Source organism: Pagrus pagrus (assembly GCF_965226575.1).
Source record: "Pagrus pagrus genome assembly, contig: HAP1_SCAFFOLD_206, whole genome shotgun sequence".
NCBI lineage: Eukaryota > Metazoa > Chordata > Actinopteri > Spariformes > Sparidae > Pagrus > Pagrus pagrus.
Genome location: NW_028175257.1, coordinates 32,845 through 52,366, shown reverse-complemented (window position 1 = coordinate 52,366; position 19,522 = coordinate 32,845). Strand labels below are relative to the sequence as shown.

General features: G+C 42.8%; 1 protein-coding gene across 1 annotated transcript in view; it reads right to left on the bottom strand.

Moving 5' to 3' along the window:
* Positions 1-19,302, bottom strand: part of LOC311254059 (sodium/potassium-transporting ATPase subunit beta-1-interacting protein 2-like) — a gene marked incomplete at its 3' end in the record, with an annotated part of 62,852 nt that extends 43,550 nt beyond the window's left edge. The window contains exon 1 of the mRNA XM_084384480.1: positions 17,772-19,302. Within this exon, the coding sequence (XP_084240606.1) occupies positions 17,772-17,825 (54 nt within the window). The remainder of the gene's footprint in view (positions 1-17,771) is intronic.
* Positions 19,303-19,522: the final 220 nt, after the last annotated feature.

Here is a 19,522-nt window from a genome sequence, read left to right as displayed (position 1 = left end):
ATGAAACAGCGAAGGACTGTTAGTTATGATCTCCAGCATAACTTTCATCAAAGCTGTCAAGCGCACTGTCGCACCTGTCTGGGAGACTCTCCGTCATAAATCAAGAGACGTGTTATTGGCATCTCTCTGTCATCAGCTTGCTTTGGAAAGCAAGAAATATGGTCTCATGTGAGCTGAAACAAATGAGCCTGCCGAATAGCAGTAAGCTCCAGACAGCCAAAGCTTTTTCTGCAATGTTTATTCCCTGACATTGGAGCCTTGTGCTCAGGTAGAAGCCAACACAGATGAAGGAAATGAACCTAATTTGCATCCTATTTGTTGCAAGATTTCTAGCATTTGCCAGATTTCCATCCACATCCGAATTTACAAAAATATCATCAAACATGGCAAATGATTGTATATTTTCATCCAGAATATGCAAATATTAGAAGCTGAGCACATCAAAATTAACAGTTGAGGATGCTGATTCTCAAGTCAGGAAACCTAATGTGGAAAACATGATTGAAACACAGGGGAAGGTGTAGCAGACAATCTACACAACAGAGTGAGGACAAAAAGGTTTAAAATGAAGAGGATGGTGTCAGGGCTGGTGGTTGAAGGTTGCACAGGGGGAATTGGATTCTTATCCCCAATAAAAGAGTAAGGTAAAAACTGTAGAGAGCCAAAATGAGCTGTTTTCGCAAGAAAACAATGTACAGTAGGACCAATGGAATGGTCTTTTTTGCCAAGTTCTTGAGCATACTCGGATGTACTGAGGCTTTCGCAACAATTTTTTAGGCATTCTGGCCCCGAATGACATAAATATCAGCCTGAGCTGTGTCCTGAGCCATCTGCAGTACTCTCTGTTCACACATGACTGTGTGTCTGCATCTGACTTCACCACCATCATTGGGTCGGCTGGTGGCACAGTAGTGGTGGGCCTGATCTCGAATAATGAAGGGGTCTGCCTCGAAGTAGGAAGAACTGGTGCCAGAAGAAAAAACTTCTCAGTGAATGTCAGCAAGACAAAGGAGTGGATAGCGGACTTTGAGAAGTAAGTGCGTTGAGTGTATTTTATATAGCAGGATAGGCAGGAGTGGAATTACCATCCCCTCAGGATCAACGAGGCCCCCGATGGAGAAGACAGACAGCTTCAGATACCTCGGCGGCGTCTGCGTCACAGAGGACTTATCATGGTCCTCTCATGTTGAAACCTTGGTGACGAAAGCACATCACTGTCTCTACCGCCTCAGACACCCCGGGGACTTCAGGCTGCATCTCAAGGTGTGAAAGACTTTCTAAACCTGCACCACAGAGAGCGACCTGAAAGGCAGCAACACCGGCTGGCTCAGAAACAGTACCGAGAGGGACTGCAGGGCCTTGCAGAAGGTGTTGCGGTCAGCAGAACGAACCATCAGAGGTCACCTCTCAACACTGCAAGATGTTTACACCAGGAAGTGCAGGAGAAGGACTGAGAGGATCATTAAATACCTCAATCTCCCCAACAACAGACTCTTGTCTCTGCTGACGTATTTACTGTGCAACAGCAGAAATATGTACCCATTATTGTTTCCACAGATTTTGCGAGGTGTATTGGCAGAGATATATTGAATGACAGAATAATGTATTCAGCGGAAATATGCTAAATCTCACACAATTGCAAGTGTTCATTTAATAGTTCTCTTGAGATCCGAACTGTCTAGTACATCTGGTTCTCCTTATCTTTTTAAATTATCCTGCCAAATATTACAGAAGTCATGATTAGCCAGGATGTAAGATTCTGTGCATAAAACTAAAACACTTGCAAAAAATGTAAGAAGTAAAAAGAGACATTGTGTTGGGTATCATCCCTTTTCGGCTTGGTGCTGCAGTACCTTCTGATTGCAGGCAAACGATGCTGTACCATCTGTTGTGTTGCTGCACTTAAGTCTAAAGAATGCCAAAAATAACTACAAAACTGAGCAACAAGTATCAATAAACTAAACAAAGACTCTGAGTCAGCCTCCAGGATTTTTTTGTTTAAATATCAGACAATAAACTATATCCGAGGTGTGAATCTACTAACTTTTAATGTTACATTTGTACATAAGGCCGAAAAAAAGAAAAGTAAGAGAGAGAGAGAGATATTTCTATTGTGTGAATTGCTTGATAGTCAGCTTGGTACTCAGCACTTGATGTACTCAGTGGCAAGGATTTGTTCATTGTGAACCATATTTTCTGATTCCTGAAATGATTAATACTTAATTTGCACAAGAACAGAAAGATCCTCTGCACTTCAGATCCTGCCCTTTCATAGCAGAACAGAAGAGAAAAAAACAAGACTGCCTGCAGTTTTCTTCATGTTTCAGCAGCCATGAATGGATGGTTCCAGGGTTAAAAAACAGATCTTCCTTGCATGAATCGAACCTCTGAATCCGAGGAAGAGCCTGTATCGACCAAGTGACAGTAAATCTTTAGTAGATAAATCAATAGAGGTCAGTGGCCTATTGGCCGGTCACTTTCTCCGACAATAACCTTTGATTTTGGCTTGTTCTCAAACTTAGTCACTTTCTGGCCACTGCTCTCTCCCTCTTACTGTGAGCAAATCACATCAAAGCAAAAGAGAAGCTTAATGTGAAAAGGGAGAGTTTTCAGGTAAATGAGTGAGTCATGTAACAGAGTGAGACAACAGAAAGTGTCAGTAGTCGTCAGTAAACTGCCTTTCAGTCAACTATAATCAGGTAGCTCATGAACAAGCGCATAATATATCTCCCTTGGTAAAATTAGTAAAACAAGGGTCTAACCCTTACCCTTCAATATGAGTTACTCCGATTTATTACAGTTCTACTATCACACTTTTTTTTAATGTGTGGGTCTGTAACCCAGCGATAGACTTCCATCAGCTCTGTTCAGAATGACTGGCTGGAGAAATATCAGATAATGAAGGGGACACAGCTGAATGGAGTCAAAATACAGCAAATGTCATTTTCAATAATCCGCTCCTATTCAAGCGTATCCATTGTACCATTTTTTAATAAAAGCAACACTGTCATCAGGGCATCAGATGAGAAAACGTGTTGCTGTAGAGAGGTCATGGACAGATGACGCATTTTGATGTTTAATCTGGAGGGCTCTTTGCTTCCTCTTACCTGAACCTGGGCCCAAATATATCCCCAACTCCAACCAGTCATTCACAGTAATTCTTCTCAACCCACCATCTCGATGATGCCTAACTTATCCTTAACCCTAACCAAAGAGGACAACGATTCAAGAAACACTATTTAAAGCTGAGGAAGACTTTGAGACGACACCTCCTGTAAAAATGCTCAATAGATTAGCTTGCCAGCATTAGCGCTAGCTCACCCACCCCACCCTCGCCATGCAGGTTGAAACGCTTTGTCAAGAGTCTCCAATGTAAAATAGTAAAGCTCAGGTAAATGCTTGGAAGCTTCTACTCTTGCCTGGGTAAATTACACACAAATCAGCATTTGGGGGAAGAAGATGAACATATTCGTTCTGTATTATATGGATGGTTAACTGTCTTTGCAAGATCCCCATTTGGGGACGGATAGTACACGCTATTTAGACTTTAACTCTGAACCAGGGCCATCTCTTTAGCGCTAGTCAGCCCATGTCTGTATTTCCTCTCAAGCAGGGGCAGAGCGTAAAAGCTTACAGGCCATCGGCTGTAGTCTTCACTGTATTTTCAAGTGGAGGCAATGTGAGGCGATCCAACAGTCAGCTCTTGTCACCACTTGTTCTTTGATGCCTGCTTGGTGTGCCTCGGCCCACATTTGTTCCAATTTCAAAAAGTAAACACCCAACACATTTGGCTCTCTCCACTGTCTGCCATCTATGGTCATTACTGATAACTTTGCAGTGTGAAATGACCCGTTCCTCCATTAATCATCTGTCCGTCCATACATCTTGCGAATCTATCCATCATCGATCCATCCCCTCTTGTTATCATCTGCCCCTCCCCGGCTTCCCCGACTCATCTCCCCCGGCCCTCTCTCCATTTATTCATCCAAATCTCAATCCCCCCATCCCAGTATCGATCCATACAGAGACATTCATCTATCCTCTATGAATATATCTATCCAACCATCTATTCTAGCCCTCCCTCCCTCCCTCCTTCCTTCCTCCCTTGGCTCCTCATCCCAGTCATAAGGCTTTCTACAGCAAGACTTAACACGCTCCACCACCTCCGCTGTCCCTGCACGTGAACACACGCACGTGCACACACACACACACACACACACACACACACACACACACACACACACACATTCAAAGGCACTCCCTACAGGATGCAGACGCAAAGACACACAGACATCGTTTTCACAGCTCCCTGAGCAACTCAAATGGCCCGGGAGAGTCTGTGCAGAGCAGCGAAGGAGAGAATAAAAGAGAGAGCGAGGGCCTGGGAGAAAGATTGAGAGACACAGAGAGAAAAATTACAAGGCAACACGGGCAACAGTGGCACAGAGAGAGAAGAATATGGTGGCTTAGAACAAGGAACCAAAAGAGAACAAAATATGGTGAATAGATTAAAATTGGACACCATGTTTATGTTGCTTTGGATAATATGATAAACTTTCGAGCGGTTTGCTGCTGAAGGGAGGAATTTCAAATCGTTAGCAGAGATAGAATTTACTTCTGTAGCAAGCCGCAATAAAAACAGCAAAATGAAATTTAATCGCTGCTCCAACCTCAAACAACTAATTTTTCTCGTTTTTTCAGCTAAATATCGAGTGTTGATAAGTTCATACTCCTTTCCCAGCCACCCGAAATCCATTAGACTATGTCATTGTCATTCTGGGAACACGGTTGTTGTTTTTTTTTTTCTCTAGATAGGAAGTGTTCATCTGACACCAGTCATATCTCCATCTCATAATTATGTGTAATGAAGCTCGAGGCATTGCTTTGCAGTCGCTCGCCATTATGATTCAAGCACTTCTTTGATGTAATAAGATCAAAACGGCTGCACAGGCGGAATATCAGCATTCACGGCAACAACAACAATAGCAACAACCACATCAACAGGATATGAGTTCTCAGAGAACAATAGGGGAGTGTTTCACCTTAAGGGGTAAATAGTGATACAGGAGCACTAAGCAACGGGAAGCCGGCGCCACAACAGTTTGAAGTGTATTAAAATAAAACAGAGACAAAATCAAGTGTCTGTCTGTCTGTCTGCCCTTTTTTTGTCAGGCTGTCTCTCTGCCTGTCTGCCTGTGTGTAAATATTGAGGCAGCAGTATTTGGCCAAACACCATCTCAGCTCATCCATCAGTGGTGGTCACGCACAAGGTCAGCTTCCAGCTCCGTCGATACACATCTTTGCAGCTCAGCAGGCACACGCGCCCGTGGTATAGCTCGCTCAAATCCAGTACATGACCTTTTTGTTGCACGTCGTCGCTTCACTTTTCCTCTCACTCTCCACTGCTGAGTGCTGGTCTGACACCGGCGGCGATTTTCAAAGATGTGGTCATGACTCGGGAATATGTTGCAGGAAGATTGAAAATTGGCCGGCAGATTGCTCCGGAGGAACACGCAATCGAATGTGACTGGGTGCAGTAGCTTCGTTCGGTGCCCTCCACAGCTCCAGTTTAAGATGAAAGGTTTTGAAGGATTTTGGGGGGGATGCAGTGAAAATGACTTTACAAAAACTCTCACTAACGACATATTAAAGAAAGTTTAATATTCAGAACACTGTTATGCTTAATTTTTCAGGGGAAAAAACGTGGATAAAAGTTAATACATTTGTACCTCAGCTTTCTGTTGTTTATCATACATTATCTTTTGATATGAAATACAACCAAGGGAAGGGAACTTGGGGATTCTGGGGTTTGGGGAGCTAAAGATGGGCCTTTTTTTGCAGTGGACACTTTGACTTGTGATGGTAGTATAGCACAGGCGTTACTAACAACATTAAGAATGCTCTTTTCTTTTCAAGTGTTCCGATAACAGACAGTGAGCCAGCATGAACAATACCGGGACCGTGAAAGTGAAGCAGCTGAATAGAGTTCTGCTGTCTTTTATTTAAGTGTTTAAGCTTTTCCTGCTGTGACTCATCAAAATTTCTTCTGAGAAAAATGCCTCTATTTAGTTTGAGGTTTTACAATCTATACAGAAAATCCAGGTAATTACCTGAACTACACACGTCCCCATTACCGAGGCGTCCCCTAACAATAACTGAATGAAGTGAACAATTTTCTACTTTAAGCTTTACTTTCTATGAATTGTTACTTCTTACAGCAATGTCTTGGACATCAGGGAGAATCGATGTTGCTCCAATTGTTGTGGCTAACTTCAAGTTTTGAAAAGACTGAAACTGCAAAACAAACAAGCCTTTACTTTATTAACAGTGCCCCCGTCTGAGACCATACTCTTTATATAGATTCTTTTTTTTCCTCCCTCAACTACTCGGGCTATCACCAATGTCTAAAAAGTCGAATCTGATTAATGTTAAAGGTGCAATATGTTAACATTTTTTGTTGAAAACATAAAAACATTTCTAAAATCATCAACAGAATGTGAAAAAATAACAGTTTTGACTTTATGACATCTATATATACGGTATTTCTTTGCAAAGATACCTACTGAAGTTAGTATGCTAACCAGCTAGCCCCGGCCCATCCCAGTCCAACAGTCCTGTGCGAGTGGTGTAAACAAAAACACTCCCCAGGTGCTCCAAGCTCCCAGTCTGGACCACTAGATGCACTGCTAACAAAACAAACTAGTTAAATGCAGCTACAGTCAGCAGTTATTCTGGCAATATGCTGCCCCCTGTTTGTTTTGAGCTTTGCCAATTCTTACATATTACACCATTAGGATCACCACTCATATAAGGTACCTTCCTAGGCAGCTGTGGTCCACTGTCTAACGTCTAAAATCCAACTACTCATGCTGCTGTCACTGTCAGCAGGCAGCAGCAGACACCTAGCTGGCACCGCAGTAAAGGCAGCGACATGAGATGGCAGGAAACACAAACCAGTCACAGGACTCGCCTATAGCTTGGCTGTATTCAGTCTGAGATTCTGGGGGTTCAATTTTGGCTGAATTTCGTAACTATAACTGCAGCAATTGTTATAAATGTACAACTGCTCAGATTTAGGTCTCCAACTGGCTTCCTCTTCATAGCAATAGCTTCCAAGAATCATGTGTACTGCAGTATTTATAGCCTTGACTTGTTTGTTTCTATGCTGAGTTATATTGAGAAAGTCATTAAAAGGGAAATTTGAAGTGGGGAAAAATTATTTCCAGAGCCAGCTGGCTCTCTTACTTTGCAAAGTCATTACAGTAAATATTACAAGTTCTCAACCAAACATGTTGGAATGTAAACCGCAGACTGTAGCAGCTATGGTTCGGAGGTATATCTGAATAAAGTTACACATAAAACCCAAACCTTTCCTAATTAAGTATTGCAGTCGCGTAATTCAGTGATGATTAACACTGTTTGCTGTTCGATAACATTGTGTGCTAATTTACAGTGTAGTACTCCACATAGAGGCCCAACAGTGGTCTATACAGTGGATGTGATTTCACACTAAATGTGTGTCAGTATAACCAAGACTATAGAACAAATAATCCATGTGAATGAGGGTCCAATTTATAGCCTCCACTGAGCTGTGAAAGGATATAGATTGAGTCAGCTTTTCTGAGTCAAACAGAAAAGATTTCACTTTTTACTGTTTCCACTGTTCCACAGTTTCACAGACTGTTTTATGATGACATTGTCAGTTGATACAGTGTCATGGTTTCGCACCCTTGCTATGAGCCTCTGAATGCTTTACAAGACGTGCCACAACTGGGAGAAGAAGTAGTGTTGTTTCTACAATAAAAACATCGAGTGTGGAAAATTGCAGTTTATGAGAAAAGCTTTCTAAAGAGAAGAGCAGAACAGTGATGCTGCAGTGAGCTTGGTACCGATAAGGCGGTCTGTTGGACACAGATTACATATAAAAGTTTTTCAACTTTGTACCCAACAGCAATATTTAATGCTTTTAATGAGGTCTATGGAGATGAACATGGAGTGAGAATTCAATCTGAAAACAGTTAAATACAAATAGGAAGTGCTTAAGTTATTACAATAGGAAACATGGAGTAAAGTCAGAATTTTTGTGTCTGACGATTGGTTGATCGGTTGGTTGATAGGTCAATTAGTTGTTAACTATTAAATTAATCAACAACCAACTAATTTGATAAGCGATTTATCAATTTTAACAACTTTTTAAGAACATAAAAGTCTAAATTCTCGGATTACAGCTTTGTCAATTTGAATATTTTATGAAGATCTTCTGGTTGTGGACAAAACAGGACATTTGAGGACGTCATCTTGGGCTTTGGGAAAAACACTGATCGACATATTTTACCAGTTTTTAACATTTTATAGACCAAACAACTAATCGATTAATAGTAGATGTACAGCATTTTTAGTTTAGAATACGAACAGAAGACTATCATAAAAGAGTAATGTAAGAAGATCTCTGCATGAGTAAACACACTTAATTGCAGATTCTAATGGAGCACCGGATAGGTAAGACAGGGGGAGGGTCTACAACTCTCTAAAGCACCAGTGACTCATTGACTTAAATCTGATACCAGCAGCTAAGAGTAGGGATCAAATACCTAAAGATAACTTCTCACTTCCGTTACTCTATCTAAGCCATCTGAGATCAATTGGTGACAGGAGAAGCTCTGTCACCTCCAGATGTTCCTTGAAAGAGACCTTGTCATCATCAGCAGCAGCGGCAGTCTAACATCCAGGCTGAGAGGCTCTAACAGCCTTCTGCTCAGCCAGCCCTTGGAAACATTCCAGTGTAAAATACGCCTTACTGCACACTTTCCATTGCAAAAGTTGGTCTTTTTCCAAACCTTAATGTATCGATTGACTCCAGGTAGTGCAGAATTATGTGCTGTTTGCTGACAGCTTTCTGACAGACTTCTTCGGCTGATGGATTTTTATTTTTTTTTTCCCAGCACAACGCAAATGGTACCACATTTACGAGCAAACAGAATAGATTTTCCCCCATACATTATCTGCATGCCATTTATCACAGCATTCCAGACATTCCAGATGTTAAAACTTTTCATCTGTGGCAGCCTGAGTTCAATTAGATTGGAAGAACATCTGGGCCGGGCCTGTACTTAATGCTTAATAACTGCATCCATGGTTTAATTTAGTTATGAGAGGAGCATACGAGCCGACTAATGCATGAAACTTGTGGATATGCAGACGCTGACACGTTTGATCATGCCGAGTTTTCAAACCCTCCCCTAGAGATGACTGTTCACCATGACAACCGACCACCCTGATTATGCACGCAGTGTATTGCTGCTCAACAGCAATGTCAGGCCACCGAACTAACACTCTCAAGAGCAGGCATTAATGGGTGTGAAAAACATATAACTTCATAATGATTCAGTACTGGAGGATGGGAGTATTTGTAGTTAACTTGCAAAGAACTAGAGCAAAAGATGAAAATCAATGCTGAGAGCTAAAAAAAAAGAGAGGAAGAAATACTTTCATTCTGCGTGAGAGTCCTGATGTAGAGGAAGCAGAGGATCCGACAGAGTAATTAAAAATATCTTTCAGCAACGGAGCGGATCCATTTGTCTGACCTGGGATAATGTGTATCACAGCCCCACAGCACATCGCCCTAAAACAAACTGAACATCTCCTCCTGAGGTTGACTGTCAATAGCGCAGTAATTGTTTTGGGAGAGTTGAGCCACTGCAGGTTTACCTCCTTCAGCAGAATTATTAGCTCTGCGCCAATGCAAAAAATGGTAACCACTGTGTCCTGGTGCAGATTGATTGGCCTGTTGTTTCCTCGTCTGCACCTTGCAAGCATCTGCAGATAAACATGCCTATACTGCAGAAACACTTACAGTGAAACTGACCACTTGCTAAACCCCAACCCGTAACAGCTAATGTCCAAAGATACATAAGCAACCTTGACTAGTAGGCACTGCAGGTCTGTCAAGCTTTATTTTTTGTTTTTTTGTCAAGCTTGTGATTTCTCTCCATGCCAAACCGGTGTGCATAAGGCTCTAACAGAAGCAATACTCTCCAGCTAAAGAGTTTGGAGGTTCCTGTCATTTTTTGTTAGCCTTTCCAAAATCAAAAGTACCAGAGCAAAAAGCTTAAGGAATGCATTAAAGTCTGTGTTTATCTGCTCCAATGTACGCTGCCAACCAGCATGAGGGTAACTTCACCACTTTTACACTTTAAAGTGTGTTTACAGGTCTTGGGGAGCACTACTGCATATGGGGGGAAAAAAGTAGCATAAAGCTTTTTGTGACTCCAGAGGAAGCTGTGTTTGCATTGTGGGTGCCAGGTGCCAGGTTCTGAAAAGCAGTGAACTAGTTCAGCATTGCACTCCTGTGACACTGTTGGACTCTTTATGGACAGTTTAAAAACAAAAGATTAAAATGTGGTATAGCAGAACCAGCGATATCACCTTTTTTATTCTAAGCATTCTTCTTCCTTTTCAAAACCTGGTACCTGCTTTACCCACAGTGCAGTTTAACTACTGAGTGACGTCACTGGAGGCAATTTAACAGATGACAAGCAGCTCCTTCTGGAGCCACAAAAGGCTTTATACTACTACTGAGGAGTTACCCTTTACCTGTCTTACTACCTCAAGTTGCTCTACCTGGGGGACTGGTTTTAGTCTGGGATGTGTAGCATTAGCTCGCTTTTAGCGTAATATCATGCATCTAGCTATCATGTGCATATTTATAGTCCAGGCTTTTTTGCTTCATTGTGACTGAAACTAACTACTGAAGTGAGTGAGTTTGAACCAACTTAAGGAGTTTTAGTGTCGGCATTAACCTAGCGAGATGCAGCTGATAAAAACAGCTGGCAAAGGCTGTAATTTCAGTTGACACTGGCTAAAATGCTAAATATGCTCTTGTGTGAAATCAATGACCCATTGTTTAAAATATTCACTATACGTTTCAAGTGGTGAATCTGCCTTAACTGCATATGTGCCATGTGAGAAAAGAAAAGAGTTGATTTGTTTTATTACTCAATTTTCTATTGAATGGATGGTAAAATTAAATAAAACGTTCAGTAGCCATTTGGCTGGAAACTGCAGACAGTTGATTAATAAGATCTTCAAGATAGAATAGACTCAATCATATAAAAACACGTTCCCTCAACAGGTACACATTTTATCACCAGTTTCTCAAAACCATGCAGGAAAATACCTATTCCACTGACTTTAAACCTCCTTACCTACGTTCAGCAGCAATTTCTCGAAATGCCAGCACTTTCCAACACACTGTATTTTATTGACAGTTGAAAGCCGGAATGGTACAATAGCCCTTAATCACAGAGCACAGCCTGAACACTACGAACGCAGCTTGGTCTGATCTACCAGGTTTGAGGTCTGATTTGGCACAATTGAACAGTACATCACCTCCCGATCCTCAACAGGACCGGCAGGTGAAAGCCTGTCTTGTTCACAGACTCTATTGAAACACATTGAATGAATTGCCAGTCAAAGTCGGTGGCCGAGGTGTAAGACTGAGCAAGAGAGAGAGAGAGAGAGAGAGGAGGTGGAGACAGATAAAGAAATGAAAAAGGGCGAGAAAGACATAGACCGGGGGGGAAAGCGACTGACAAATTAGAGACTGCAAAAAGAAAAAGCGACAGGAAATCTATAGACTCGAAGTGGAGATTGCGTGTGGCCCGTGTTGAAAGCAGCTTTGTACATAAAGGATAGCAAAGCCTTTTTATCTCACTGAGTTGTGGCGATGAGGAAGGAGTCGTGAAGATTATGTCTGTTGCCAGAGTGCAGGAGCCTGTGTTCGCCTTCAAATCAAAGTGGATTTGCTTGAAAATGCTAGAAAACCAACTGCTTTGATGCATATCCAGCATTCTGAGACTATCACTGTCAAAATTGTATGGAAGTTGAACTAGGATTGGACTAAGTGGGAGAACTTTGAATTTAAATGGACAATTCCAATCTGCAAACCAATCCGATCGATATTATTACACCAAAGTCTCAAAAAAAGTCTTTATTTCATGTCAGTTTCGGAAAATTGATGTTGACCAGAGTATTTCCAGAGTCCAAGAGGGGAATCCAGCATGTCAACATTGATTTGTGTTCTCTTTTTCCAAAACGTATCTTAGATAAGCATCGAGTTCTGGTGTCGAATGACTGCACAGTCACTGTTTTGCAATCAGGTAACACACACGGCTCACATGCCGAGATACAATTTCTGCATTCATGTCGCAGCTTCCAAGTGGTAAATTATTCATTACGTCCCTCGATGGTGGAAATGTCACTGGAATGTAGCGCCACAGACAGACAAACACTGTGTCTCCGATAGCCTACGGCCGCTTTATGTGTCCAATCTCGTTACAGTATGTTTACAGTCCTTATCTCGTCCTCTTGCTGCGCAAAGATTAAGTGTGTTCGGCCATTTTTGGGTCGTGACTGAAGATGTTCCTCAAAATTTGTTTCAGGGAAAGTTGACACTTCTTTTAATGGTTAGCTTTGTCTTTGTTTTCCGAAAGACCAATTATGTATCTATTCTATTAGATCATCAATAATTATCTCACTGTTATTGTGCTCTATGCTTAATTTGCACTAAGCTATAATTCTACTCCATTTAGTCTATTCAATTAACTTGCACACCAACAGCATAATTAGCGTTCCATCAACATCAACACCCACCAACCGTCTGCACAAGCTCCACTAAACCAGCCAATGGAGCGGGGCCACTGGTTGCCGTCCTTACCTATCGCGCCATTGGAGGATTTAGTCATCATCTTTGTGACAGCAGCTGGTGGGTGTGTGAACTAATATAGCAACGAGGACCACAACCATCGCCACAGAAAGTGAGTCACCGGTGGCATATGTGTCTGTGTGTGTAAAAGGTGTTTGTAAAAACACCATCTGATCCGTTATGATGTTTATGCTCCTGTTCAACTTTATATATTTTCTCTCTGTTGGGCCCAAAACATCATGATACACTTTTTATAGTTTGCATGTTTCATCGTCCGCACCATGTGTTTTAAAGATGAACTTCAAAATGTATCTTTTTAGCTTATTTGTTAAGATTCAGCGCTGGAGATTGACACCACTTGTGAACCTGTAGGATAAATATCTTATCTCCTTTTTTTGGATTGGGAGAGACCATTTCTTGGCCGAGCACAGTGACTCTTGAACACATATTTTTCCTTGCAACCTCACAGTGACTCAAGACTCCAGTAGAAGCGCAGCCTGACACATAATCCTCCATGTAAAACTGCAAAGTCATTGAATTTCCTACTTTGGTCTTGTACTGATTAAACAAACAAGATATAAGGAGTTCATTAGTGAGCTGCAGAGGTGCAGATTTATGTGTGGCTGGCTGTTCCCCTTGTTTACTTCTAAGCTAACCAGCTGCCGGCTGTAGCTTCATGTTTATTATAACATACATACAAGACAGCGGTATTAAAGGATAAGTTCACCCAAAAATGCAAAATTCTGTCATTATCATTTCAGCCCCATGCCAATGGAAAGTCAGGTGAAGTTTCGTGGTCGACAAAACATTTGTTCACAGCAAAACAGAGTTGCAACAATCTCTTGTAGATGGCGACTTGTATTAAAAAGGTAGAGTGACAACCACAAAGAATTTAAAATAAAATGGCTCGCCTGGCTTGATCCAAGTCTTCAGACGACCTGGGATCCAAGTCTCTAACAGTATTCACACCTGCAACGCATGTGCAACAAAGTCGGACTGCTTGCAGGATAACGTTTTTAGCTTAGCAACGACGTCTTCTCCAATCAATTTGGGATCCCAAAAGTCCCCATTTTCTTCTGTTTCCTGGATTATAGCACGTGAGCCAATCCTCAAATCAGTGTTTCCCACTGAATCTGAGATGCCTCAATTTAGGATCAGCTGTACAGCCTTTCAAATGTAGCTTAAACAATTACTCCATTAATCGAATTTGGTCCATTGACGGAAAAGCTCAGCAACTATCACAGCCAAATAATCTTTTAAATCATTTCTCAACATTCTTTGGTTCCACACAGCTTCTCATTTACTTCTCTCGTCATGGTATACTCAACTGTTTGCAAGACAAAACAAGCAAACTGAAGATCTCACACTGTGATAGGCATCTATGAGTATTATCTATCAGTAATCATTCATTAAAATAATAATCAGTTACTTTTAAATATCTAAAGAAACCAATAACTACAGCAGGAAAGCTCTGAGCTGTGGTCTGACACCCAAAACAATGAGAATGAATGAAATAAGCCTCGCACACAGTAGATATCACATCTCCAACCTGGATCATTGATCTCTGCTCAGCTATGGTGACATCACCTATATTATGCCAATTAACCCGGCTAACGAAGCGGGAGAGAAACCGCTGTTAAGAGTTACATAAGACATCAGTTCCACTACATAAGACGCGCTGACCAGCATTGTTTTCTTCTCTGCGAGGTCACATATCAGGTGGAAGCTCGCGGTGCAGAAACAATTACCTCCAGCAGGGGGTAAGCAGCAGAGAAGCAAGCAGAGGGGAAAAGCTTTCTTTTAATTTGTGGTCAATTAGGAAGCTTTGGACAAAGAGGACTGTGGGCGGTGTGGTTTTTCTACTACTGACACTTAAAAAATATCTTAGTATCTTAAGAATCTGTGTCTGTTTCACTGTACGGAGGCTTCTGTCTAACTGCCTGCGACTACAACAGAGCTAACCGTGCATGGCCAAACTGTAAAAATACAGTGGTGTTAGACCTCCAGCTCAGCTAGTGGTGGTATCAGCTGGCTTAGCTATTACAACAGTTAACAGAGCAAAACATGTTGTTGACTATGGCATAGCATTAGTTCCACCGCATTAGACACAATGACTATCACTGTGACAGCATCTCATTCACACACACACACACACACACACACACACACACACACACACACACACACTCCCTCTTTTTCACCTACGGATATACACACAGCAGCATCCCCGTTTACAGCACAATGGCGTGTTTCATGTATGTACAGCACATGTGGCAATGTCATTGTGCCGCAGACACGTTAACTTACACGGCGGTTATTCCTTCTTTGAATGGAAATATGCATAGAAATGTCCTATTTCACAGCACAATAGTCTTTTATGAGCACGCCCTCACGCAACGAGGGTCATACTCAGTAATAACCTCTGTGTAAATTAGGTGATTTTCATATATCATGCTTTTGTGCAATGCATACATACAAACACACGCATGCAGGCAACACACAGGGTATCGTGTCGGTAACAGTGTCCTATTCAACATGACAATAGGCCTTCAGTTTGCAACAGACTCACTGTACATGACTCCATGAGCTGAGAATGCTACAGCACAGGCTCATGTTTATATGCATCTGTGCACATGCATAAACAATGATCCTGTTTATATCACAGTACATCATCAGTTTCTATGCATACGTGTAGAAAAAGTCCTCCTTAAGACTCTAACACGCCTGCATTTCATAAATCTATAATGTTGAAAGTAGTGCAGCATTTATTTTGTGGTGAGTGGTACCACTTTGCCTAAACCTCCCGTCTCTGCTTCAACGTGAGGTACTGATTTCCTTAATTTCCCAGCGCAGCCTCCAGAGAAACCCGCTTGAACTCATTTCTCCATCTATGGCTGGTATTCACACAGTGTAATAACGCAGCTTTGGTTAAATGTAGCCAAGGTGTGGAGCCTAACGATGATCGCAATCAATACAGCAAGCAACCACCGTTTGACAGGCTAACTTTTGCATTTCCTTACTTTAGCTTCCTCAATATAGCTAACCAGCAACTTTTTGTCTTATCTTAGCTTCCTCAGTATAGCTATCTAGCTAACTTTTGTGTTTTCTTACCTTAGGTTCCTCAGTATAGCTAACCAGCTAACTTTTGCGTTGTCTTACCTTAGCTTCCTCAGAATCGCTAACCAGCTTACTTTTGCATTGTCTTATCTTAGCTTCCCCAGTATAGCTAGCCTGCTAACTTTTGCGTTTTCTTACCTTAGGTTCCTCAGTATAGCTAACCAGCTAACTTTTGCGTTGTCTTATCATAGCGTCCTCAGAAAAGCTAGCCTGCTAACTTTTGTGTTTTCTTACCTTAGTTTCCTCAGAATAGCTAACCAGCTAACTTTTGCATTTTCTTACCTTAGCTTCCTGAGTATAGCTTGCTAGCTAACTTTTGTGTTGTCTTATCTTAGCTTCCCCAGTAGAGCTAGCCTGCCAGCTTTTGCGTTTTCTTACCTTAGCTTCCTCAGTATACCTTTCTAGCTAACTTTTGCGTTGTCTTATCTTAGCTTCCTAAGTATAGCTCACCTGCTAACTTTTGTATTTTCTTACCTTAGCTACCTGCGTATAGCCAACCAGCTAACTTTTGTCTTATCTTAGCTTGCTCAGTCTAGCTAGCCAGCTAACTGTTGCGTTTTCTTACCTTAGCTTCCTCAGAATAACTAACGAGGCAACTTTTACGTTGTCTTATCTTAGCTTCCTCAGTATAGCTAACTTTTTTTTTATCTTAGCTTGCTCAGTCTAGCTAGCCAGCTAACTTTAGCATTTTCTTACCTTAGCTTCCTCAATATAGCTAGCCAGCTAACTTTTGTCTTATCTTAGCCTGCTTAGTATAGCTAGCCAGCTAACTTTGTTGCAAGCTTTTGAGGCTGACCACAGCCAAGTTACAGACGTGAGCAGATGGCGACCCTTTGAAATCCGACACAGGGATGTATGTCGGGCGGTGGCAAAGCAGGGCTGCGAGAGTTGATCTGTTGATCGTCCATCACAATGTTTCATCAATCGTCCAATCCGACCTTATTAAGCCACAATATCAACGTTGTCTTTGCAGCTTGTTCCATCGGCTCTTAATAGCCAAAACAATCAATTAATACTGCATTAAGTCTCTCCTCCTTCTTCTGTGATGAATGTCTCTCTGTATAACTGTTGAATGATTCAGGTGGAAAAATCCTCTGTTAATCAAATCCACTGTACTGTAGCTGTCACGGAAATGTCTTGACCTGACAGAAGATCACCTACATTTGGCCATTGTTGTTCCCTGTGAGGCCACAGATCATCATTAGAGTTCAAAATGTGATTTTCACATGAAGGATTTACACAACCTAATGAAATGGCTCGTTGTTCCTGCTCGCACGTCCTCACATGTATGCACACATACACGCCTACAGACCCATCCCTCCCTCCCTATTGTCTTGCCTGGCACCGGTTCCCATTGACACAGATGGTGATGGGAGAATGAGATACAAAGAGAGACAGACACAGAGGGAATGGCAGCAGCAGCTGATTCCTTGAGTTTGTATCAGGTCCTCTCCTCCATCCATCCCTCCGTCCATACATTTTTTCCCATACATTACATGTACCTGCTCCACACGTCCATCCACCTGCCAACCAAGCCATCCAATCCCTCATTTAGCTCGACTGGCTCAATTTATCACTCCCAGCCTCCGTCTATCCATCAATGCTCTATATGGACTCTTACTACTATCTTGGAGCTTCCACCTACAGCCATTCATCCATTCACTCCACCTATTCGTCAATCTGTCCCTCACACCTGATCCTGCCTTGTATCATGACCTTTTAAACACCTATTAACTTCTGAAATGTGACCTTTCAGTCATTCATCCTGTTTTTCCCTCCATCCATCCCTCCATCCACACCCTGCTCCACGTCTAGCCAGCAAAAAATGTGTCTTTTCCTCCGTGTCATGAACTCCTACAATGTATTTTTTAAAAGCTTTATCCCTCTTCCTGATTGATCTGCCACTTAACCACCACCCTCCCCTACAGGATCAATAGTAATCTTAACTTACCAGCTGCATGCCACAGATGAAGGCCAAGGTGCACCTGCCACTACAGCACCCCATGATGTCCTCCTCCCTCTCTCCAGCGATCCACGTGGAGAAGAAACTCAAAAAAAAACTCCCAAATCTCCAGCTGGACCTTCAAAAATCCAAAAGCCCCACTCCCCCTTCCCCTGGAGGGCCCCGTCTGTCTGGCTGGCAGCCCAGGTAGAGGCGCTCCCTGCTCGGCCTCACAGACCAGAGTGTCAGCCCCCGGGTTCTGGCTCTGAGCTCGGGGGAATAAAAAAAGGCCACTACTTCATTCAGATTGGAGGGGGGGTTGCTGACAGGTGAGCAGCCAGGGAGCGTGGTCCCCAACACACAGGGTCAGGGGATCAAAGATGGAGATGGAGATGGAGGGTGGGCCTCGAGGAGGATTCAAGTCCACTTGGTGTATCCACAGAGCCTGGTCCAAGCCTCTGCGACTGACTCTGACAGATCAGGTGCTGTGCTGCATGTTGATCCGACTGAGGGATGAATTCAGATTTCTGATCATGTGAGTGACACTTCCCAACTATGTCCACACAGAGTCCACTTGTCCAGTCATCGCCTGCTGGACTCCAGAGTCCGGTCGACCACCAACACCAGCACCACCACCAGGTCCACTGACCGCATCCTTATTTTCATCAACGGCTGAATACACTGAATTGTCACGGTGCAGCAAACACTGAGGGGCTGGCGAGATTAGATGGATGTACTTCCACAGGATTAAGTGCTCTTTTGTTGAATAATCCAGAGGACTTGGATATGGCTAATTTGTTTTTAGGGTGGAGAAAACAAGTGCAAGTGGTCCCTCTGCCTCCCTTCTTCTCTTGTCTCCTCCTCAGGGGAAGTAACGGGCATGTAGCGGCAACATCCTTTAACGGTCACTCACAACCGAAACACAACGGTTTTATCCCCACCGAAACCTCGCTTGTAATCCCGCGTTTTTCGCTGAATTTGGGGTTTTATCCACTGGAAATTGTTGCTAGGTTTGTTGTGATGTGTCAACAGAGGCTGGGAGCTGGTTTCGGCGCCTCTTTTGGCTAAGAAGAAGAAGAAGAAGAAGAAGAAGAAGAAGAAGAAGTCCTCCTCCTCCGGCTCATCTCCATCAGCTCCACAACACAACCGCCGGTGTGTCAGCCCCCGTCAGCCGGCCGTTACTCGGTTAACTCACCGCCTGTTTCCTCCGGTGAATAAATCTCTTCAACGTGAAACAACAACAAAAAAAAGAGGCAGACAGGAGAGAGAAAAACAAGCAAGTCCACGTTTCGGATGGAGAGAGGGGGACAGGGTGAGATATCAGGTCGAGGTAAGTGTCCAAACGTGACGTGCGAGAGGCGACACGAGCGGAAATGAAAGGTTGAGTTGAGCTGGTCGGTCGGTCGTCTCCGGGTTTGTCTTCAAGGAGTGAACCGGAGGGAGACAATGGGAACCGGGATGGACCAACGGACCGAGAGAGACAGCCGAGAGGAGCGTCTCTCGCCAGCCATCTGTCAAGTCAAACACCGCGCAACAACGGGGCTGTTCCGGCTGGGAGTTTCAAAATAAAAGCAGCAGGTGTAAAGCTGATTAATTGGCCTCATGCATATAATGCCCCTTTTCCACTGGTCAAACATCAAAGTTAAAGACGTTAAGATCAGGCTTTTTTTGTGCAATGGGAATGTGTGAATGTGGAAATGTGTACAGGTTTTTAATCACCTGGGCTCGGCTCTGATCCAAACGTAAGACCTGAGTGAACA